The sequence below is a fragment of the Eleutherodactylus coqui genome, chromosome 2 (genome assembly GCF_035609145.1).
Source record: "Eleutherodactylus coqui strain aEleCoq1 chromosome 2, aEleCoq1.hap1, whole genome shotgun sequence".
NCBI classification, from domain to species: Eukaryota; Metazoa; Chordata; class Amphibia; order Anura; family Eleutherodactylidae; genus Eleutherodactylus; species Eleutherodactylus coqui.
The window spans coordinates 136,754,029-136,779,562 of NC_089838.1; the positions used below are offsets into that span (position 1 = coordinate 136,754,029).

Genomic DNA, 25,534 nt, shown 5'->3' on the forward strand with positions numbered 1-25,534 from the left:
ATTATCGGGGAAGGGCTTGAAATATAAGCCTTTCCCCAATAATCAGCAATAAGTGGTTAAAAAAATTACTCACCTCTCCTGCGCTCAGACGCGTCCTCAGGCTGGCTCCCTGGCATTGCTGTTAAGCTCTTTCAGCAGGCGGGGATTTAAAAATCCCCGCCTCCTGAAAGGGCTGTGCACATTGGCTGAGGGCTTAGCCAATAGCAGCTAGTGCTTAGCTACTGGCTGAGCGCTCATCCAATGAAACATAGTCCTTGGCTATTCATTCATTAATAGCTAATATATTGCTATATATTAGCAACAGTGCCGATCCCATAAAAAAAAGCAATGGAATAGAATGCCGCGGACTTCTGCCACAGCTGTGACAGCTGTGGCAGAGGATTCCTTCATCCCCGCAGTCTCTGTGGGGATGAAGGAAACTCCTGCCACAGCTGTAACAGCTGTCACAGCTGTGGCAGAGGTCTGCGGCATTCTCCCTATGCTTTCAATGGGGCTAGCGCTGCTGCCGCTGGCCCCATTGAAAGCACTAGCGATATGCCAGTTCTATACTGCCGTCTTTCTTGCGCTGCAAGGCAAGAGTTTTCTCGTGCTCTCGCAGCGCAAGAAAGAAAATAACGCTAGTGAGTGTCCACCCTTACTGCGGTTCCCGCACGGACTGCTTCCATTGAAGTCAATGGAAGCTGTCCGATTAGCAGCCCATCCATAATTGACATTGCGGACGGGTCGCTGATTCCGCAGGAAAAGCAAGAGTTTGAAAAAAAATCTGTACTGCGCATGTGTGCCAGCCAGCACTTCTGCACACATCCACAGTACAGAACTTCAAGACACTCACAGGTATGCAGGGTTGCCGGTCACGGGCGGATTCCATGTGGGATAGTCAAGTTGAAATTATACCAAACTGTGATACAATGAGGCTGTTTAAAGGTAGTCTGTCAGCTTGAACACTCTATCTAAACTGCAGGCATCATATTATAAAGCAGGAGGAGCTGAGCAGATTGATATATAGTTTTATGGGGAAGATTCAGCAGAACTTGTATTTTATTCATCTACATCTCTGCTCATTTTGAGCTAAACAGTCCAATGAGCGGTCCTAGCAGTGATTGACAGTTATCCCTGTATGTACAGTCATACACAGGTAGCTATCAATCACTGATAGCTCCGCCTATTGGACTGTTCAGCTCAGAATGAGCAGAGATGTAGATGAATAAAATACAAGTTCTGCTGAATCTTTCCCCATAAAACTATATATCAATCTCCCCAACTCCCGCTCTATAACAGGCTGCTTGCAGTTTGGACAGAATGTTCAAGCTAACAGATTGACTTTAAGCCCCCTGCCCAATCATGATGCTCCAAGTTCGGGTCAGTTGAACTGCGGTCAGGCTGGGATACTAAATGTACCTGTAATTTTCTTGTGTGAAACTGGCGATTTAGTCAGAATGCATGATCCGATTGGAGGCAGAGGAGCAGGGGACCAACCAGATTCTCCCTCATTAGCTCCTATTGTCATTATCTGACACCTCAATGTCTTATGCAATAAGATGTCACATGACCAAAAAGCATGGTACATGATTGTTGTAATGTAGAAGTAATTTTAGAGTGTACACATGGAAACAGAGTATGGGATATACTTTCGTTAAAATTGTAAACTTCTAATGACTAGTCAACCCCACTATCTGGACATCATGATTTGTGATATTCTATAAACTAGTAGATGTACCAATGTATTATCCAATATGTCATGTACTGTTTTAGCTTTACTTACTGCATATGTGCAATTCTTTAGCTATAAGTTATATGATGAACAGTCCATGGCTGCATACATGTTTTCGACTTCTAGTTAAAGGGGTTGTCCACTTTTGAACTGCTGATGACCTATCCTCAGATTGAGTTTTCAATAGTTGATCGGTTTGGGTTTGCCACTTGGGATCCCCACCAATCAACCAATCAGCTATTTGCTGATTTGATTCAATGGGAACAATGAATGCAATGCCAACCTAAACCGCTACTAAGTGTATAGAGTTGCTTTTTTCCAGTTCTGTACATGATGACAGCTGTCCCCCAGCAAACAGCTGATTGGTGGGGGTCCTGAGCAGTGGATCTATTATTGATATCTTGAAAATTCATCATCAATAGATTAAGGCTGGGTAACCCCTTTAATTGTATATTGTGCATCAATACCTCATTTTTTTCCTTGAGCTTAGTGATCATAACAATAACAGGGACATCTTCTTGCCAAACCATCTGCCAGAAGTCATTGACTGTGTTAATCATTGGTCCTTGCGTAGCAATAAACTTCCTCTCTTTACCACCGTAGCCCTGCCATGGTTAAGAAAATAAGTAAATATAATCATTTCATATTCATTATATATATACACACAGTACATATAATGCCAACATTCATACACTGCACTGCTAGTATTAATCTATTTCCATATGTCTATCCTACACAAAGAAGTTTCAAGCTCCACTTTCAACTGCTGCATAACTTACCCAACCGTCTAGTGATTTCTGCCCAACCTGCGTGCAACTTTCTTTGTACCGCATGTCTTTCTTATTGATACATTTGTTATATGACTTTCATGACATTTTCATGCTACCGTAATGCAACAAGTCTATTTATTGAAAAAAATGGCTTAGGGAAAGAAGATGGAAGCAAGCAGGATGAAAATCTCGCAATAGATGTGATTAAAGCCATCACAGAACTCACTCTACAAGGTCTGTGTGTTACTCCTGCCTTTCTTCTTATTATGGAAAGGTGAATGCTTACTGAATATACCGTTGGCTCCCTCTGTAGCCATGAAATATACACTGGTGGAAATTGAAAGAGTTACACCCAGATAGATTTGCAGAATATTTATGAAACTTGGATCGAAGTCCATATGAAGGGTATTCAATAATTAAAAATTTAATCAACTGCAAGTATTAGCATGCAGAATTTGGGGCTCTATTTATACAAAATGATACATTGTTTTAGTTTATAGGTTGCAAAATGTGTTATATAAGAAGGACCTTTTTTTCCTACAAATTGTTGGTGACGAGATATGCCAAATCATAGAGTTCAAACTTTGTACACCCAAATATCTTATTTTGAGAGGTTGGATAATTGCAATCTTCGAAATGGGGCATCATACCATGAAATTTCCCAAAGGACTGGCCGTAGTCAATGTTAGTACAGAGAGTGGTTACTCAGTGGACACATGGAGGCTCCAGTACTCCAAGATTTGGAACAGGTTCACACAGAAGGATGGTATTATTGTATCTTGTCACCATTAGGAAGCTAGGGGTTTGACAGGGCTTGGATGCAGGAATGCCCCTGTCACACCCCTTGCTCCCAATTGGGTGACTTCTGTAAGGTCCTAGCAGCAGCGTCTGTATAGATTGTTGCCAGAGCTGGACGGTTAGGGTTAGGAGTTGGTGTTCAGGTGAGGCTTAGATTATTAGCTGTAAAGACTTCCATGTTCCAGGGGTAACATGGAAGTCTTTACAACTAACAATCTAAGCCTCACCTGAACACCAACCCCTAACCCTAACCGTCCAGCCCCGGCAACAATCTATACACATGCTGCTGTTAGGAGTTTGCATGTCCCCTGTAGGCAGCAGCTCTGCGCTGCAGTAATCCCCCTGTGCTGAGGCTCACCCTCAGCTGCCTAACTACTGCCGCTGTGCTTGCTGCACTCCCACAGTCTCCCATCGCAGGCTTACCACTCTCCTCCCCTGCCGGCTCAGCTCCTGCCTCCTCTGGAACGCCTTGCGCTCCTCCCCACCACCGCTCGCAGGTTTGCCGCTGTCCTCCGCTGCACGCTGCCTCTGGAAGCTTAGTGTCCTTCCAGGACCTAGACATCAGCCAGCTGAGCAGCGAATCAGCTACAGGGGGCATAACCAGCCTGTAAGTCTTGTCTCCACCAGTATTTCATGGTGGTGACAAGATACAATAATACCCAGAAGGATAACATCACATGAGGACTGCCAACGACAGTTGCTGATAGACAGATGACTGTAGCACAGAAGCAAGCAGTGGTTGGAGTCAGTCACCCCACAAACAGCTTTAAATCAATTGCTTGAAGATGGGTTGCATTCTCAGACCCCCATGCAGTGTGTTCTGTTACCCTGATTTCACTGCCAGCAACAACTAACGTGGTGTACTGCTAGACACAACTGGTCACAAACTGAGAACAGTTGTGTTTAGTGGTTAGTCTCAATTCTGTTTGAGGCAAAGTGATAATCTTCAAAGTATTCGTCACTGTTTTGAAGAAAGGGCCCACCATGATGTGATTTCAGAGCACCACAAAGGTCCGACCCCTGAAGTCATGGTTTGGGGGGCAATCCATTATGACAGCAGGACCGAGTTGGTAGTTGTTGAAGGCACAACTGCCAGCATGTGGGCAGAGTGGTACACCATGTTGTAATATCTTTCATGACCACCATCCAAAATGGTATCTTCAAATAGGACAATACTCATCCACATACTGTAGGCATCACAAGACTCACCCAGTCCCCCACATTTATCTCAAATAGATCTTCTTTAGGATGCCATATGTAGATCCATTATGTCACATGACCAACCACCAGAAACTGCACAACAACTGATTGAACAGGTAATGCACGCATAGAGATAGACCCCCAACAAGATATCTGATATTGATTCAATGTCTGCAAGGATCCAAGAGTGTATAGGTGCTCATGGTGGACATACTTACTGAAACTTGTACCGAACAGTAATAAACTTTGTCTGAGTCTAATTTGCTATTACTTATTCTGGGTATGACTCTGTTCATATCTACCATGTTTCATGAAATTCCACCGATTCCTTCTGTGTGTAACACCAGTGTATTATAGTAATCAAAGAACAATGCAAAATGCTTTCCCGGAAAACTTTGCAATGAGTGTACTTTCTATAATGGTCTCCAACCTTTTGTACCTTGTGAGCCTCCGTATTCAACTTTTAGTAATTATCAAGATTATCAAGAGTCAAATAAAAAATGGAGCAGAGACATGTTTAATGTGGAGAAACAAGAAAGCATAAATTTAGTAGGGGTTTTAACCCCTGTCCACTTCCAAAGTCAGTTTTTTAAAATGTTGCATACACTTTTACGAGTGGTTTTTGGTGGCAGATTTTTTATTCACACATTCTTAATAGCTGTTTTGTAAGCAATTTTCATGTCCTGTAGTGAAACCTATACAAAATGACATAAAAAAGCAAATCTGTGAGCCTGCTATAATCACAAAAAAATGGCATGAAAAGTGGGGAAAAAAGCCACCCAAAAAACTTTGTGTAGCATGTTTAACATTTCCTGGTATTACTACAGCAAGTGTCCACATTGCCATTAAGCATGTGCCCACGTAAGGTTTTTAATAAAAAAAATGGTCAAGAAACAATGTCAAACAACAAGAAAACAAAATCAAAAAGAAGTTCTTGCTGTTTAGAATTGTTTCCTGACCGGTTCTTTAGTAAAAACCTTACATAGAAACATGCTAAATGGAAATGTGGATACATGCTGTAGTTATACCACATTTCCCTATTAACTTCCAGCTAACATCTGGCCTTGGCACAACAAAAAATGTAATGTATCTGTGGCATCCTTAAAGGGGTTCTGTCATTCACAAAGAAAAATGCTATACTTACCCATTCCTCCCCTGTCAGTCTACTTACCAGATCCTCACCTCCCCTATCTTCTCCTGTCTCCTGCAGTCCAGGGGGGTCACTTCACCTCCAGCTGGCTGATTCCTCTCCTACTTGTGAGGTTACGTACATTGGCTGGCAGTCTTCTTCTTGCCAGCCAATGTACGTTACGTCACAGGCCAGCAGGGGGAGTGCCAATCTACTTCAGAGACTGCTCATGCGAGCTGTATCTAAAATAGATTAGAATTCCTTCCTAGGCAGTGAACACTACAGCACAGGAACGTGACCTTCACTGACCCGGCTGGGGGGGAATGTGAGCAATGCCAGCTTCATAACAAGCCAGCCAGCATGCAGTGAGCTAACCCGGGGCACTACAGAAGCTCAGCCAGGAGAAGATGGGGTAAGGAGACTGATGGGGGGAGGAATAGGTGAGTATAGAATTTTCTTTTAATGACAAAACCCCTTTAAAGCTTTGTGGTAAGTGATCACAATCTAACTAGTACCTTTACTATAAAAGAATGAACAGATTACACTCACCCTGATATAATTTGCATTTATATAGGTGCTCAATGCATCTTTTGGGTTCTTTGGTTTTAAATACACTCTGCTTACTGGATCTAATGAAACAGGAATATTGAAGAGACACTGAGAACAGGACACATGAAAAACTTATCAATTAGTTGTACAGTTAGGGCTCACTCACACCGGCGTACAGTGGCTGCATTTACAGGCATATTTTCAGTCACGTAATACGGAATACACAGTCAGGCCGGTGTCACTTGGTCGTATGCCAATTTACTTGTGCATTTACGTCACATATTTGCGCAATGGACACTGTACACTTGTGCGCACATGTGAGTGTTTTACTGCACTTTCTCCATGCACAAAACACTACAAAATTATGTTCGTGTGACACAGGCCTTAAATACGTATGTTACATGCGTACTTACTGCATATTTTAAACCCCCATAGCCTACAATGGGCGTAATACACGTGTAATATGCGCCAAAATAGGACATGCTGCGTTTTTAAACTTTTCTGTAAGAGCATGGGAAAAAAACACATCTAAATGGCCCAATGTAAATGAATGGGCTTTTAGGACTGCACATTATGCGCTTAAAAATACAAGTATAATTTGCAGCACCCATACACCCGTGTGAGTAAGCCCTTAGATTCTGTTCACATCTGTGAATTCCTATAAATGGATATTTTTTTTAATGGAATCCATGATGGAAATTCTTAACAGAGCTGCCAACGCAGATGTGAACAAAGCCTTACTTAAGTTTATACATAGAACATTAATGCATTTATGATTATATCTAACAGTGTAAATAGAATGAAAGAGAGCAGAGCTGACAATAATTTCCGTGGTTCAGGCTCATTTTATTACATCTAACCATCAAACGAGAGCCTGACGCCTGTTGTTCCTGAATTGCATACTTTGTGGGAGAGGAGAGCCACATAGAGTCATTTTAATTACCGAGTAATCTTAGTACATAGATATTAAATAAGGTCCCCCTTTTGCATCACCCTGTCCCCTTTCATAACCAAACTCTATTTGGCAAAAGAAAACAAAAAAACCCACTCAGTTGCTAATTTTGAAATGTACAAAAAAAGTGGGCGTGGTTTACCTGAATTGGCCATGGTCAATATATTTCAGATCAGTGAAACATCTGCCAAACCCCAAGCACCACCTTTTGAAGAAAACCTTCTCCATTCAAGACCAGATTTGATTTTCAATTTGTTTACATGCTAAACATATTGTCCATCTTCTTTTAGAGAGCCACCGTTCTAGAATCCTAGAATGGTAGAGTTGGAAGGGACCTCCAGGGTCATCGGGTCCAACCCCCTGCTCAGCGTCTGTCCAGCCTTTGTTTGAACACCTCCATTGAAGGAGAACTCACCACCTCCCATGGTAACCTGTTCCACTCATTGATCCCCCTCACTGTCAGAAAGTTTTTTTTCCAATATCTAATTTGTGTCTCCTCCCTTTTAGTTTCATCCCATTGCTTCTAGTCTTTCCTTATGCAAATGAGAATAGGACTGATCCCTCTGCACTGTGACAGTCCTTCAGATATTTGTAGACAGCTATTAAGTCTTCTCTCAGCCTTCTCTTCTGCAAGCTAACCATCTTGGTAACGCTTCTCTGAACTTGCTCCACCTTGTCGATGTCTTTTTTAAATTGAAGTGCCCAGAACTGGACACATTGTTCAGATGAGGTCTGACTAATGATGATGTATTCAATTTTTGCCCAAACTTTAGTGACTTCTCTCAGCTGTTGCTAATTTTGAAATGTGCCAAAAATGCAAATGGTTTATCTGGAGTGGTCCTGGTCAATATCTTTCAGACATATTCATTAATACGTTTATACACAAAGCCAAGAAAATGGCACAAATTTGGGGGCAAAACTATGCTTTCTCATTTGCAGACTATATTTAACAGAGGGTCTGTGGGCTCCCTCAATCCATAAGCCCCCAGACACTGCCTGGATATCTCTCTCATTGCCTAAATGGCATCAGTCTCATACTTTAAGAACTTTTATTTCTTTTAATAAGAGGAGTATTAATGCCTTTCTTCTCACGTCTTTTAACATGCTGCTCACTAATGCTTTTTTAGATGTTAAAAGATGTTACACTTTCTATGGAGACTGTAGATTTATAAATCTGTAAAATTGTGACCTCTACTGGGCATATATAGCAAACTCAACAGTACTGTTTATCCTGTCTTTCTGGTGAAAGAACAATACAAGCTAAATTTAATCATACTCTAATTCTTTTTAGAGTTTCTTTGGAATAATAATAATCTTTATTAATATAGCGCCAACATATTCCGCAGCGCGAATAATGTACATGTGCAGTAACCACCATTCAATTTCTTTTGCATGTTCATTGATTTACACTGTGATCTGTGCCCCCTACTATTTTTTCCTCTGGTTCACGCTCAAAAAATGTATTGGCGGCAATGGTCACAGATCAGTGAGATCTCTCCAAAACCTCCAACACCAACTCCTGAAGAAGACCATCTCCGATCCAGACCAGATTTGATTTTCAATTTGCTAACAAGTGAAACATATTGCCCATCTTCTTTTAGAGGACCATCCCTCTAGAAGATCATTTTCACATGAATTCGATGGTCATTAAAAATAGCTGTCAATGTACAGCATGTGGAGATATAGTCTTTTTTATCTTAAGTTTTGTAGCGCAGATTGCTGTTTTTGGTATCCGGCAGTCCATAGAGTACAATGGTCTACAAGATACTTTAAGGCAGTGAATGAACAGTTTTTGCACTGAACATTTGTGTAGAATACACCTATATTAATATCACAGTATACCTTAAAGGGATGTCCAGCTGTAAAATATTGATGGCCTTTCTTTGGGATAGGTCATTAATAGTAGATCTGCTGGTCTATTCAGCCCAGTCTTGGTGTTACAGGAAAAGTTCCCATTCACTTCAATAGGAAACTATGCCTGCAGTACCAAGCCTAGCCACTAGGGAGGTGGGAGGGAGTTTAGCAGCATGTCTTTAATGGGAGGGGGTGGGACAGGGCAGGAGCTAGTGTAATAAGCTCCCGCTCCATCCACCCTCTCCCATTGCTGGCAGCCAACAAGGGGTCAAGAGAGGGCAGGAGTTTAGCATATTCGCTTCAACCCTATCCTGCTCGTCCCCTTGCTGACAGCTGGTGATGGGGCAGAGAGGGGGAGGCAGTTTAGCAGCGCTAAGCTGTCTTCCCCCACATGATGGTATTCCGGGTGCGGCGTATTATTGCTGCACTCGGCCGTCTGAACGGGCGTTAAAACAGGAGTTGCAGCTGTGACTTGGTCATGGCTGCCTCTTGTGCACCCGATTTTCGGACGCGCTGTGGCCGTCATACGGCCGCCTGAAAATCTTCACGCCCATGTGAATGAAGCCTAAAGGGGTTGTTTAGGTGAAGTAAAAACAAGTCGATTTGAATTAAATTTAACCAATCAATTACAATCATTGTCTTATTGCTATGCATGATTGCATACAGATAAAATAACCTACTTGGCAATATAGTTTTGTAGCGGTTTTTGGTTCCATGACTCGGAATACTAATTTCTTTGGGATCCATGAAATTCATTGGTATTTCCTGATAAAGACAAAGAAATGACACAACATGAGTGCTCCTTACACTTTCTCATGACCATTCCATATTAGCAGAGATGTAAGTTGATCTTTGTCAATTATTGTTTGGTTCAAACTTGTGGAAATGTCTAGACAGGCGTCTATGACTATTGTTCACTGCAAATACAGATTTTATGATTCTCCCAGAAAAAAAAATCTAAATATAACATTCACAAACCCAAACCTTGAGAAAACCGGAGATATTCATCATTGTGCTAGCATGCTGGATCCAGGGTGGGGCTGCCACTAACATGACTGCTCATAGACTTGACATTCTATATTATTTCAATAGTTTCTGAGGAATCTACCATTTCTAAACCTTTAGAGTTCTTATTAAGTAGGTTAACCTTTTACACAGGCCAATTATTATGCCTGCGAACAAGCATTTGCTTGTTTATCGGCTAATCATGGGCATATTCAGATGGACTGATGATGATTTGGCAAACGAATGTTAGGCAGATATTCATGTCTGATTATCAGCCCATGGAAAAGAGCTTTAAGTTATCCTAGATTCAAAAATATTCTAAAAAGAAAAAAAATTCCTGTATGCAAGTGAGATTTTTCTTGGGATGTGCAGCATCTCCACACCTGTATACTAGCCATTACTACTCCTAAGCTCAGCTTGTATACTTGACACGTTCTGCTTGATTGGACCAGTATCCATAGCAAAGAGCTAGACAGCAGCATGTGTCTAATGATGGAGTGAACAAGTGATACATATGTTGCCAATACTCTATTTTTTACCTAAAGAACAGTGATATAATGAAGCAACTGAAATAGGCTAAAGTGGTCTAGCTGCAAGGCTAGTATAACCAGAACTAACTGGAGCTGGCCGCAACCACACGGAGAATATCATTATATTGTTATTCAATGGAGGCCAATGATGGACGGGTTTTTGTTATATATCCCCCATCAGTGGGCATGTCAGAACTGGAGCACATTAGACTTACAGACCATCACTTTAAATATCATGGAGAGGAACTTGTCAGGGCTCATGTCCATGAGCGTGTTTTCACTGCCTAACACATTTAACACTTGGAAGTGGACTATTTGCATATTAGCATTGTTGGTATGGTTGACAAATATATGGCTATCGATAGGGAGAATGGATATCTGTAATAATATACAGGTACTGGGCTAGAGATGGCAAGAAATGGGGGACATTTTGCTTTAGTGTTGCAAAATTTATTTCTTTTGTGATTTGCTGTTAGAAACAATAAAAATATTTTGGAAAAATTCTTTAAAGGTTTTTTTTTTATAAATTTTTTTTAATGTTGTCCGTGGCCATAAATAACAAAAGACTCTATACTCACCTGTCCCCGGTCTCCCCATCTCCAGTGCCAACTCTCTATTTACTAAGGCCAGGACTGTTTACAAGCTGCAGAGTCAGCCAGTGAATGGAATGTCACAGGCTACTGCAGCCAATCACAGTCCTCAGAGGTTGGCCACTGAGGTCTCTGATTGGCTGACTGCAAATCTTAAAAAGAATGCAGGTGTAGAGAATGGAGGAGCAGCACCTGAGTTACAGGGATGGGTGATTATAGGCTCATGTTATTTTCGAGCATAGGCAGAAAAAGTTGTGTCTTGGAAACCCCTTTAACATGCTGATTATATAAGATAACAGTGTGAGAATCGCAGCATAACAGGTCACTCTTCTATGACAGTTACTCATACCATGAATTCTGTATGAAGCAAATGGGAGCTTTGAACAACATCATGGAGCTGTTGTCTGGTCAGAGCACGACTGGCTGTTTGAAGGTATTCAATGGCTACTTTCTCTCTTGGTGTTGGAGTCACATTAAACGGCTCTACCATTCCTAAACCACTCATATCCAAGGTAAGTGAGACATTTGAACCTCTCCTGGAATAGAAGAAAATATATTATTGGTAAAAACTAATAACTACTGTAAATAGCTAAACAGTACTATACCATGCAATAGGTGTGTGTGTGTGCGTCTATCTAACTGCGCAGTCAATCAAGATGCTGTGAAGAAGAAATGTCTATATTAGGACTTATTCAGATGACCGTATGCGCAAGAACACTTCCCGCAGTGGAACATACTTGCGCATGAACAAGGTTCGATGAGGCTGGTATTGCACGTGCATTGAACTGAATGGGAGCTTAGCCTGCAATATCAAGCCTGGCCACTATAGTGAGAACAGAGCTGTCTGCTTCCTGTAGAAATCAGCTCATTGTATTAACACACCTACATAGCAAATAGCTGATCTTCGGGGATCCCAGTTGGCAGACCCCTACTAATTTATAATTGATGGCCTGTCCTGCTAACAGACCATTAATAGTTTACAACTGGACAACCCCTTTAATTAGTTAGCCTGTTGTGAGCACAGGAATATTACAGTAAAGGCATAAATCATGCACTGTGTCTATATCTTATTTTTGTTACCCATATTGTATGGACACATTTCTGTATCACATGTGAAGGTCTCTTTCACATCTGCGTTAGGCTGGATTCACACGAACGTATATCAGCTCGTTTTTCACGCCGAGACGATATACGTCGTCCTCATCTGCCGGGGGGGGAGGTGGAGGATGGAAGAGCCAGGAGCAGGAACTGAGCTCCCGCCTCCTCTCCACCCCCTTTCCGCCCCTCTGCACTATTTGCAATGAAAGGAGGCGTGAAAACCGAGCCGATATACGTTCGTGTGAATCCAGCCTTAGGCCTCATGTCCACGGGGAAAATCGGGCCCGCTACGGATTCTACATGTAGAATCTGCAGCGGGTCCCTCCTGCCCCGCGGACGTGAGCGCTAAAAATACAAATAAATAAGAATTTACCTATCCGTAGCGGGCGGCGAAGCTCTGCTCTTCCTCACGGCCGGATCTTCTTTTTCGGCCGGCGGATGAATTCCTAACGCCGGCGGCACGTCGCCGGCACGTCGTCGACGTGCCGCGCGCATGCGCCGGGCACATCCGCCGAGCCGAAGCAAGGGAGATGCGGCCGTGAGGAAGAGAAGAGCTTCCCGGCCCGCTGCGGGTGAGTAAATGCTTTAAATTACTATTTTAGGTCTCCCGCGGATCCGGACGGCTTCCATAGGCTTCAATAGAAGCCCGCGGGAGCCGTCCCCGCGGGAGACCCGCACGAAAATGGAACATGGTCCAGATTTTTTCATGCTCCATTTTTTTTTTAATCCATTTTATTGACGATCCGCGGGTATTTATCTACCCGCGGGTGGTCAATGCATCCCTATGGGGTGCGGATCCGCGTGCAGGTAATCCGCTGCGGATCCTAAATCATATTTTGCCCGTGGACATGAGCCCTTAGGGCGAGCACCCACTGGCGTTTGCGTTTTCCGCGGGGAAAAAACGCAGCGTTTTCGCCGCGTTTCCCGCGATTTTTCCGCGCGTTTTTCGCGGCGTTTTCGCGGCTTTTCCATTAATTTCCATTGACTTTCATGGGTGCATTAGGAGAAAAATAAGGACACATATGCAACTGACAGTTCCTATGTTAAAAACGCAAACGCAACGCAAAAAAAACGCCAGTGGACAGGAACACATGTTATCTCTATGCCTGTGCAGGAAAAACGCAAAACGCAGGTAAAAAAACGCCAGTGGGTGCTCGCCCTCAGGGTGTTATTTTACCATAGAGAAACCTGTTGTAACGGAAGCAAACAGAAACCTTTCAATTTGCTTTCCGTTTTTTTATTTTTAAACGCCGTTGAAATCAATGGAGAAAAAAAACATCCATTTTTTTCCATTTTATTTCAGTTTCTCTCCTTCAGAAATGGAGCGGAGATGGAAACCCTGAGCTGAGCCTTAGTGCAGGTGTGAAAGCAGCCGAACATTTATAAAATATTTTCAAAATAACACACTAGTAATTCAGTAGATCACTCAATAACTCGTGTCTTCAGCACATATTATTACAGTGACATTTCTGCTGTATATAAATTGCACACACCCAGGGTGTTGAACTAGGCATTCTATATGTGTGCTGCTGTCATACATGAATGCCCTTTTTGGTTTGGAATGTCAGAAAAGGGAGTAACTTCCTCTTATGATGTCACCCTTGGGTCCCTTTGCTCCATCTCTGATGGCTGGATAGTGATGATTTCCAGATGCCAATATCCGGATGAGAGGAAGACAGTCATTAAATATGAGTACAGCTAACTGCATCGGCTAACATATCCAAACAGAAGAGTATTTCAATTTTTTGAAGTTTTTAGATAAAACAATATTGCACTGCATTATCAGTTATCCTCTCATATATGTTTATTAATAGAGTTGCTCCTCAATTTATTGGTGGCAGGTGTGAATATTCTGTTGGAGACTGCAAACTGTTGCCTGCTGACAGGTGCAAGAGAGATTCCAGGAATTGGAATAATTGGTAGATGATGCAATTCACTAATATTTATCTATTAACTTTTTACATAAAAAGTTTTCTGTTGGACTTTAATGAACAATGCCATAGGAAAAAAGATCAGCGTGAACAAAGCCTTGCTGAGGGGTAATTACATTGCATTCATATCCCATGCCACTGTCACAACTAATATTTTATATACATATTAATCAGCAATCCAGTGTACAAGTAAACGGTATACCTAAAGGGGGTGCAGAGGCTGTCTTGGCACCTGGGCTCTGGAGCCTGAGGGGACTCAAAAGGTCCCTCTGCTCAACATATGGAGAGCAGTTCTATAAGTGAAGTACAATAGTGGAGAGGGGGACATGACTAGTGATTAGTGGAATAATCAGTATTGGGACAATTTTATGAAAATCATTGTGAATCTGGATGGCAATTCTGACTCCCACTGAAGTCAATAGGAGTAAAAATTGGGTTCACCATTGTGTCCTTCAGAAGGTCTACAATGCAGCCAAAGCCCCAATACTGCACAGGATCACAGCCACAGATCAGGGGAAACACTGCATCTCTCAAAAATTGGTAACAATGCTGTACAGTGGTGTACAATCGTAGCACAGGGGTGTCATTGGAAACAAAAGAAGGCCCACATATGGTGCTGCATGTTTTAAAAACTCCGTCACAAATTTTGCAAGGACAAATTCTGCAAGTGAACACAGCACTCAAGCATCGGACTGCTCCAATGAACAGCTTTAGGGCTACCAAAAATTTTTGCTACACAAGACAGCAGGTGTGGTGCTTGTTTTTACAGCAATGTCATAAAGTTTGCAAAAGACAAATTCTACCAGGTGAACAGAAAAGCCAAGGGGGGCCTTCTCCAATGAAAAGCTGTAAAGCTTCTGCAGCTTCTTGTGCTTTAAAAAAAATGTTCTTTGGGGAAAAGGAGGAGGAAGCATGGCAGAAGCGGGAGAAAGAGAACAACAGAAGCACCACCAGCACTAGTAGCAGCATCAACAGCATCTTGAGGGCACAGTGTGGTCTTCGATATAAATCTATGCTCGGTCACATATGAGTAAAAATTGCCAGCGGCTAACTAATCAGTGGAATCTGCCATGGCGGTGCAATCCCTAGGAGGCACAACTGGCGACTTTCAGTAACATCTGAGGCCGGTGACACACACTGTGTGTATTTGCTGTTTTCCTGTTTGGTTTTCTTTTCATTTTATATTAACTAAAAAACAACCACCAAGAAAAGAGGCTAAAGTCTCTTGGAGGCACAATATATAAGAAAACAGAAGGCAACAGAGAATATCTTGTATTTTTGTGAGTTGTCCCTGTTTGGCATAGCATAACTGAATTCCCCTCACCAGACTGTTAGCTGTGTAAGACCTGCAAATAATTTGTCATGGCTGGACTGATGACTTTGAACGATGTCTGAGGCCACAAACAGAGGACTGCAATATTCCCCACACCAACGTGTATTTTGTCTGTCTACTTTGCTGCTATATACATTGGCAGCAGCAGAAATATACCCTCTCCCAATGTACAGACCATGCTCCATATAGGCATATAAACATGACGTAGTTTCTTTCTCTGCTCCCTCCGGTAGAACTCTGTTTAATTTCTCTGCTGGTATACAAGCTTTCACACCAGCAGCAATATATCCTCTGTAGAATAAATGTCCCTAACAACAGACATGTTATATAGCCATATAGATGTGATTCAGCTTCTTTTTCTGGTCCCTCTAATACAACCCTGGTGTACAAGCTTTCACACCAGCATCAATATATCTTCACGTTACATCTCTGCTTGTCTAGATTAGCATTTGTGGTGTTTTGTTCATGCAGTCTTCTTAAATCTGTTTTTCTCATGACCTAAAATTACTTCTCAACCATTCTATACATCTTGGTTGCTGCTAACCAGGACATGTGACGACTGAAGCCAATCACTGTCCACAGCTTAGCCAGTGATTGGCTGGAGCACATGCCCTGGTCAGCAGTAACCAAGAAGTACAGAGTGATTGTGAAGTAATGTTAAAGGGGTTGTCTCGTGAAATCAAGTGGGGTTCAGCACTTCTGTATGGCCATATTAATGCACTTTGTAATATACATCGTGCATTAATTATGAGCCATACAGAAGTTATTCATTTACCTGCTCTGTTGCTAGCGTCTCCGTCGCCATGGATCCGTCTAAATTCGCTGTCTTCTGGCGTTTTTAGACGCGCTTGCGCAGTCTGGTCTTCTCCCTGGTGAATGGGGCCGCTCGTGCCGGAGAGCTGGTCCTCGTAGCACCGCCCCGTCACGTGTGCCGATTCCAGCCAATCAGGAGGCTGGAATCGGCAATGGACCGCACAGAGCCCACGGTGCACCATGGGAGAAGACCCGCGGTGCATCGTGGGTGAAGATCCCGGTGGCCATCTTGGTAAAGGAAGAAAGAAGTCGCCGCAGCGCGGGGATTCGGGTAAGTAATAAACTTTTTTTTTTTTTAACCCATCCCTTGGGTTTGTCTCGCGCCGAACGGGGGGCGTATTGAATAAAAAAAAAACCCGTTTCGGCGTGAGACAACCCCTTTAAGTTTTGGGACAATGCCTTTAATGTAGCACAATGGAAAATCATCAGTAGACATATCAAAATCTTACCCATGAATAGGAAATCTATCAACCCAGTTTATGATGAATAGTTACTAAACTGCGGTACAAGTCAAATAAGAACTTCATTATCGTCTGCATTAGTTATTAGAGTTCCAAGCAAATTATTAGATAGCCTTATCATATGAATGTAAGTATTTAAATAACATTTAGGCCAAATGCCCATGGACATATTATTGCTGCGGAATTCGCGACCAGATGCCTGCTGCAAATTCCGCAGCAAAGTCTGTCAATAGACATGCAATGGTAAATGATTCTTCCTTGCCAACGAGTGGAAATAACTGCGATTTTCCGCTAGCAGGGGAGAATCGCAGCATGTTCTATTCTGTGCGTAAAATCGCACGGATGGCTTCCACTGCAGTCAGTGTAAGCCGTTCTTCCCCTGTGAGCACTGCGGAAGTATTGCGGGAAATCATGTCACAGCCCAGCGCCAGCGTGTCATACGCTGCATTGCACAAGCTCGCCGACAGGCCTTCAAGACGCTCGTGGCAGATCCGGAGAGGTGAGTATGGGGTCTCTGGGGGGCACCAGGTCTGATTCCGCTGCTAAATTTCGCAGTTGAGATCCGATCCGGCCGTGGGCATGAGGCCTTAGATGGATTAAACCTCTTAACTAAAATTTTTGACTACTTTACAAAACTCAGCAGGTCACACTGATCTAAGGAAATTCTCTTGACAAGTATTTCTAGACTAAGCTTTAAGCAATCAGTATCTAGGGAGGACAGGAATTGCTTTGTATCCTGTGGCGGAAAGCAGCTGACATAAGAGCAATTTCAGCTTTCCCTCTTTTTAATCACACTTTCTTATGTATTGCCAACTAGTTCCTGTTTCTACCCTATGTAACACTTTATGACACCGCCAGGGAAATGGACTGTTTAACGTTAGATGCTCATTCAACCTCATCCTTTCCTGCAGATTTACCCACTGATCAAACCAAATTTTAGCTCAATCACCATCAACCTCTCAGTGATCCGATTCTTCTCTCTTCTTTGTTCAGCTCTAAACCTATCATGTACTCTCTGTTGCATAGAATAATTGTTAGAGCGCAGAAAGCGCACACCTTTGATATTTTAGAACCTATTTCTGGAGTATAACATGATACAGAAGATGGTCAATTGAGCTTGAAAATGTATTTAACCGATACAAATAGTAATAAAATTAGGGTGAGTCTTAGGGCTCGTGCGGTCGGGCAAATTACAGTTTCATACGACCTTTGTTTTGTATGAAGTTGTATTATGTCATTCATAGACTTCAGTGGGGTTCTACTGTACCTCTGTTTGACTCATACAGAGACATGCAGAGTTTTCTTATGTTAGATTTTGAAAGAATCTGACAAAAGGAATATTGTGGCATGTTGCATCGAATATTTCATTACTATTCTCCACTAAGAGCAAGCATTCGGTGATTCCCTATAACAAGTCCGCAGAGTGCCATATTCTATGTGCCTACTGCTCCATTGTACAGAGTGCGGTCTGCCACATCCGCACTGGAGGTTCTGTTAGAATCCTCTATGGCAAATTCCATCATTTTGTGAAATCAGAGAATGTGAGCACTGCCGGTATCTGTCATGCAACGAATGATTACAGCATTATGGCTCCCATAATAGGCGGGAGAGTTTGGCACGGGGGGAGCCAATCAGCAACGAGTTGCATTAATCGAGCCTGGAGTCGATGAGGGCAACAGTGAGCGTTTTTAGCGTGTCCACAGTGAGGAAAGGGCGTATTCTTGCGATGTTCTTGAGGTGCAGCTGACCTGTTCAGGCGAGAGATTGGATATAGGAGGTAAAGGAGAGATCCGAGTCGAATATAACCCCAAGGCAGCGGGCGTGCTGTATGGGAGTTATGGTGGTGCCACACACTGAGATGGAGATGTCAGGATGAAGTCGGATAGTAGAGGGCGAAAACAGAAGTAGGTCAGTTTTTGAGAGGTTTTAGGAAGAGAGAGGACATAGTATTAGAGACAGTGGACAGGCAGTTGGTGGTGGTCTGGAGGAATGTTGCTGTAATGTCATGGGAGGAGGTGTTTGACTGGGTGTTGTCAGCATAGAGATGGTACTGAAAGCCAAGTGTCCTGATGGTCTGTCTAATAGGGGCTGTGTAGATGGAGAAGAGAAGGAGGGCGAGGTCAGAGCCCTGGGGGACCCCAACAGCAAGGAGAAGAGGAAGGGGGATAGAGCCAGCAAAGAAGACACTGAAGGAACGATTAGATAGGTAGGAGGAGAACAAGGAGAGAGCAGTGTCCTTTAGGCCGATGGAATGAAGCATTCTGAGGAGGAATTTGTAGTTGACAGTGTCAAATGCTGCGGAGAGATCAAGGAGGATATTTAGTCAGGGCGGTTTCTCTCAAGTGTAAAGGTTGGAAGCCGGACTGTAAGGGGTCGAGAAGAGTGTGTTCTGATAAATAGCTTATAAGGCGAGAGTAAACCAGGCATTCTAATAGTTTGGAAATGGAGGGGAGGTTGGAGATGGGTCAGTAGTTGACAGCATCGGTCGAGTCAAGAGTCAGTTTCTTTAGCAGTGGGGATATGTTAGCATGTTTGAATGAGAAGTGGAAGATGCCAGAGGTCAGAGAGGGGTTAAATATAGTAGTGAGATGGGAGTTAACCACCCGGTAGAGGGACCAGAGGAGGTGTGAGGGGAGAGGGTCGCTAGTGCAGGTGGTGGAGCGAGCAGAGAAGAGCAATCTTGAGACTTCTTCCTCTGTCATTGAGTAGAGAGAGTAAGTGGGAGCTAGATGCAGTACTGAAGAGACTAAGATAGGGGCTAGTCTGGGATTGGGAGGTTATTTCCTGCCAGATGTCATCGATGTTCTTTTTGAAATAAGCAGCCAGCTCTTCAGCACTGAGATCAGCCACTGGGGGCTGCAATTTAGGGCTGAGAAGGGAGTGAAAAGTGTCAAACAGTCATTATATATAAAAGCCACAACACAGATAGTGGTAAGAGTGGAATAATATGCACACAGCACAAAGTTGTGCACGCATACAAATCTGGAAAACATAAACAGTTTGGAATTGAGCCTCCACTAATTGGATATTTGTAGGAACCACATACCTGGATGTCATCCATATGCATTTATGAGTTCATAAAGTTCCAGAAGACGCAGGTTAAAATGTGCAGGACCACTTACCAACTCTACTGCAATGTAACATAGTGAAATAGTATGTTAGGCTGAAAAAACACATATGTTCATCCAGGTCAGCCTATTAGCCCTCAATGTTGATCTAGAGCAGTGGTGGCAAACCTATGGCACGCGTGCCAGAGGCGGCACGCAGAGCCCTCCCTGCTGGCACGCGTGGCCATCGGCTGCTCACCACCTTAGTGAATGCCTGCAGGGGCCGCGGCTTCCCTGCTGACATTCACTCAGCGCTGCTATCTGTGCTGATCCCGGTGCACACTGTGAGTCAGTGTGCAACCAGGATCCTCCTCCCCCGTCCCCCGACGTCTCCTACTTTGGTTCCGCAAGAACAGGGGGAGAAGGCATCCAACAGAAGCACACTGCATTCAGTATGCACCTGGGATCAGGCAGGAGAGTAGCGGTGCTCCCACGAGGAGGAGGGGTAAGTATGTGGGGCAGGGGGCGGGTATTCTGACTGCTGGGAGAATTGCTTGGGGGGGGGGGATGGGAGACATTCTGACTGCTGGGAGTATCGCTGGGGGGGGGATGGGAGGCATGACTGCTGGGAGTATCACTGGGGGGGGATGGGAGGCATTCTTACCGCTGGGAGTATCACTGGGGGGGGGGGAGACATTTTGACTGCTGGGAGAATTGCTGGGGGGGGGGGATGGGAGACATTCTGACTTCTGGGAGTATCGCTGGGGGGGGATGGGAGGCATTCTGACTGCTGGGAGTATCGCTGGGGGGGATGGGAGGCATGACTGCTGGGAGAATCGTTGGGGGGAGGCATTATGACTGCTGGGAGAATCGCTGGGGGGAAGGGGGGCATGATGACTACCAAGAAAATCGCTGGGTGGGAAGGGGGGCATGATGACTGCCAGGAAAACCGCTGGGGGGGAGCCATTATGACTGCTGGGGGAACCGCTTGGGGGGAGGGGGGCATTATTATTGCTGGCGAACAGCTGGGGGTGGCATTGTGACTGCTGGTGGACCACTGGGGGGGTATTATGACTGCTGGGGGACCGCTGGGACATGTCACTCTTATTACTAATGGGGGGGTGTCACTATTACTACTGCTGGGGGATGTCACTATTATCGCTGGGGGGGTGTCACTATTACCGCTGGGGCTGCTTGGGGGTGTGTCACTATTACCGCATGGGGTATGTTTACATGCGGCAGAAATGGGCGGGGCTGTTTCAAAATAGATAGGGTGCAGATTTTGACTACTTTTTAGATGCAGAAATGCTGCATAATTTTCCACAGTATTTTCCGCTGAGGACTTTCTGCAGTATTTCCGCATCCAAAAAGCAGTCAGAATCTTCACCCTGTCTATTTTGAAGCAAGCCTGTCCTTTTTAGAACGACGGGGGTAAAATCATACGTTGTGATAAGCCCCGCCCCCTGACTTGTTGGCACTTTGCGATACATAAGTGGGTTTTGGGTTGTAGTTTGGGCACTCGGTCCCTAAAAGGTTCGCCATCACTGATCTAGAGGAAGGCAAAAAACTCCAATGAGGCAGAAGCCAATTTTCCTAATTTAAGGGAAAATAATTCCTATTTTTATTGACTGTCCAGGAATTTATGAATGGTGAGCAACTCTGCCTGGAGTCTTCACAGTATAGTTAAGTGGTCAGGTCTGGGGTCAGTGTATATGTGCGGGTTTTGTATGGGGTTTCAATTGATAGGGTGTCTGGTGTGAAATATGTATAGATGGAGCGCATTTACTGAGCAAGGCAGAAAATAGTGCATCCTGTATGAGTTGAGAAAAAAAAAGAGAAGGTAGTAAGAATATCAAAGAAACTAAGATAGGATGGAGTGGAAAAGGCCAAGAGCACTGGAGCAGAACATAACAGCATACAGATATGGAAAGAACAACAGAGGAGAGAGAACTGAATGTGTTGGTAAAGGAGCATGCAAAGATGCTTGACAGGAGAACAAGGCATGACAAAGAAATACGGGCAAAGCAACACTTGATGTAGGAGGTAAAGCAAGTGAAAATATGCTTTGGTCTAAATAGGCTTGAACCATAGGCAAAAATTATGGAAGCTGGAAAGTAAATGGGACAGACTTCAACAATATCCTTTTATTACCATTATCTATATGGTGATCAAATTGAGCATCTGTGGGCACTGGAGTAAATAAGGTTGTTATAAAACAGTCAAAACCGTTTTGTACTTCATAGGTAGCAGGTTGAAGTGCATATACTGTATATATTGATGCAATAGATGTAAGCCATTATTAAAGGGGTTGTCCAGTTGCAAACTATTTATGGCCAATCTGTAGGATAGGTTATCAATAGTAGATAGACTAGGGTCTGTTACCTGGGACCTCCACCGATCAGCTGTTTTCTGGGACAATGCACTTGTTTATTGAGCTAATTTCTGCAGGAAGCAGGCGGCTCCATTATTACTGTAATGCTATGGATTGGTATTGCAGGCCACAATCCCATTGAAGTGAATAGCTTGTAATACAAAATCTGGCCACTGCAGTGAGAATAGAGCTGTCTGCTTCCTGCTGAAATCAACTAAGTGCACAAGAAGAGTGGCCCAGAGAATTGCTGACTGGCAGGACTCTGAGGCGGCAGACCGCTTTCAATGTACTATTGATGACCTATCCAAAGGATAAGCCATTCAAAGTTTATAACTGGACAACCTCTTTCAATGAGTTCCACATTAAAGAAGTATCCGCGTTCAGTGAATAAAAACTATTCATAGTATGATGAGAAGTTTTACAATCTTGCAATCTACTTTTGATTGAGCGGACATCTTTATTGTTCATTAAACTCTATTGTTCATTCACACTAAATAAACTTTATATATTAAAACCAGAATAATCCTTTAGTTCCCCTGCACACTGCAGAGCTGGAATCCGGCTGTGCCAGCAGTGGCGTCTGCGCATACCTGTCACTTTGCTTTTTCTTCTGTACTGCGGATGGTCCGCACGGCGAGTCGTTGGACATGCGCAGTACAGATTTTTTTCTAACTACTCCTAGGCGATTACGTGGAATCCGTGACCTTTCCACAATGTGATTGCGGAAGGGCTGCAGATCGGACGGCTTCCATCAAAGTCAATGGAAGCCGTCCACATGGAATTCTTGAACAAAATGGAACATGCTGTGATTTTTTCTCCACTTGCAGAGACAGCAATTGGATTCCGCAAGTGTGTAGAAAGAATCGATTTCCCATAACATGCTATGGGCGCCATTTGCTGCTGATCCGTGGTGCAGATGCCCGCCATGGATTCTGCAGCAAATATCCGTCCGTGGGCAGGAGCCCTTAAGGACTAATGAATGTGTGTTGTGTCTGCATCCAACATATCAGCCAAATAAGCTTGCCTAAATTTAATAGGGGATTGGAAAGTGGGACAGCTGGGTAACCTATTAAGGCTAGTTTAACACAAACATATTACAGATGTACCGTATTTACGCACCCATAATATGGAAGAGTGTCCCAGCAAGACCGCAGGTCTACTGACCCAACCTTAGATTATCATTGGAATCAATGATGCTCTGAGTTCAGGCCAGTAGACCCACGGTCAGACTGGGACACTCCTCCATATTGAGGGTGCAGAAATGCCCTTTAATATGCTAAGGTTAAACTGACCTAAAGGGAATTTGTAAATAAAAATACCAGTCATTGTTTCCTACACATTTTTTGTTTTAAATTTATAATAGTACCAAACTCTCCAAAAAAGAAAAAAGTCCAAGAAGTCAATGTGAAAAGTGCATACGTGAAAGTGGTATGAAGAAGACAATTGACTTCCTTTCTGTACCTCATACAGTTGTGGTTTACAGCATTGTTTCAAAATACTGCAGAATATTGTTTTGGACTATTAAAAGTCATTGCCAAGTTATGAAAGAATGTGCATTGTGTTCAAAATGCGCTGAAATATGATATGGAAAATGTGCATTGTGTTTAAAAATATCACATTGTTAGAAAGATTTTCTAGGTTCCACACATTTTAGTAAATAGAAAGATATGCTTGGAAACCAATAGTGTATGAATATTGTGTACAGCAAACTCATGGACTATGGCCAAGAGTGAATGTTATGATATGAGAATGCTGTGCGCCTGTCTGCTATCAGATCTGACACACCAGTGTTAGGGCTCATGCACTCTGGCACGGAGCCTGCACCGCAGTACAGGGACTGCAGTGCATTTCAAAGGAAGAATAGCTCCATACATGTAGAGTCCCACTTACTATTTGTACAGTAAGTAATGTAACAACGCACAGAAAATAATTCTGCATGTTTCTGTATGAAAATCGAAGAAATATGGAGGTACACTAGAGATCCCATGCACCACTATGGAAGCCGCATTACTCCCAGTCATTGTTACAAGCCTTGTATAAAGAGTCTGACTTTGTCTTGAAGGAATGTGGAGGTTTATTCCATCTCTCTTATTTGCATAGGTGCTCTCCCTAAGGAGAAAAGATAGTGTTTCTGACCTCATGACAAAACAGACCTGTTTTATGCCCATATGGATTACTACTGAAACTGACAAACTTTAATTGTGATTAATTTATGTCAAAATGAAAAAATATCAAGCTAAATTCTAGTTACAGGAGTAGCTCAAAGCGCTTTTAGGTACAGAAAATTGATGAAAAACCTTATTTAGGCCCTCCATGCACTGGCGTACGGTGGGGGGGAGCAGGGGTCGCAACCGCGACCCGGCCCTTGAGCTGAGGGGGCCCAGGGGACCGGCGCCATCGGCCGCATGATGGCTGAGAGGGGAGGAGGGAGAGGAGAGAGACGGGAGGCAGCGCCGCAGGTTGGCAAGAGCAGAGGGGAGGGCTGTTACAACTGGAGTCGGCAGGCAATTACAGGCTGCAGACTTCCACGGCGCGCGGCCCTCCCACTGATAGGCTGCAGCTGTGAATGGTCACAGCTGCAGTCTATCAGTCTCTGCCGACCAGCGATTACCAGGGGGAGGGGCTGGTGCAGCTCTACTCACCTCCGGAGCGCTGGATGCAAAGGACCCGGGAGAGGACCTGTGGCTGCAGATCACATGACCAGGCTCTGGTCATGTGATCAGCCTGGTCATGTGATCAAAAGACGGGGGACTTTCCATTACAGGCTGCCCAGAGACTGCTGCAGAGGTTAGTAGAGAAGGAATTGTAATTATATATGTATGGCTGGTATAAGTTATACCAGCTGTATATATATAATTATATACAGGAGATACACAGGTTACACCATCATGGGACATACCACTATATACAGGGGGATATACATCCTGTGTATAGTGATATGTCCCATGCTGGTGTAACCGGTGTAACTCCTGTATATAATTATATATGTGCAGCTGGTATAAGTTATACCTCTCCTGGATATATATAATTATATACAGGAGATACACAGGTTACACCATCATGGGACATACCACTATATACAGGGGGATATACATCCTGTATATAGTGATATGTACCATGATGGTGTAACCTGTGTATCTCCTGTATATAATTATATATGTGCAGCTGGTATACAGTAGTTTTTTTTTCTTTTAATCACTGACTTTCCAGTGCCGTCGCTAGGAGATAACGCGGGTGCCTGCGACTTTTCTGCAATGTCAGGGCAGAGGGTCGCACGACTTGCATTGAGTTCAACGGAGGCCGCCCGGGCAGAATCTGCACTAAAATACAGCATGCCGTGATTTTTCCTCTGTGAGCGGAAAACCGCAATTGCTTTCTGCTCATGTAGAGGA

General features: G+C 43.6%; 1 protein-coding gene across 2 annotated transcripts in view; it reads right to left on the reverse strand.

Annotated features, from left to right (window-relative positions):
• PTPRR (protein tyrosine phosphatase receptor type R) overlaps positions 1–25,534 on the reverse strand; it is a 159,137-nt gene that overhangs the window by 19,247 nt on the left and 114,356 nt on the right. For both annotated transcript variants that reach the window (XM_066591638.1, XM_066591639.1), the window contains 4 exons: positions 11,438–11,624; positions 9,644–9,728; positions 6,158–6,237; positions 2,179–2,316 (listed from right to left, as the gene is read on the reverse strand). In XM_066591638.1, the coding sequence (XP_066447735.1) occupies positions 2,179–2,316; positions 6,158–6,237; positions 9,644–9,728; positions 11,438–11,624 (490 nt within the window). The remainder of the gene's footprint in view (positions 1–2,178; positions 2,317–6,157; positions 6,238–9,643; positions 9,729–11,437; positions 11,625–25,534) is intronic.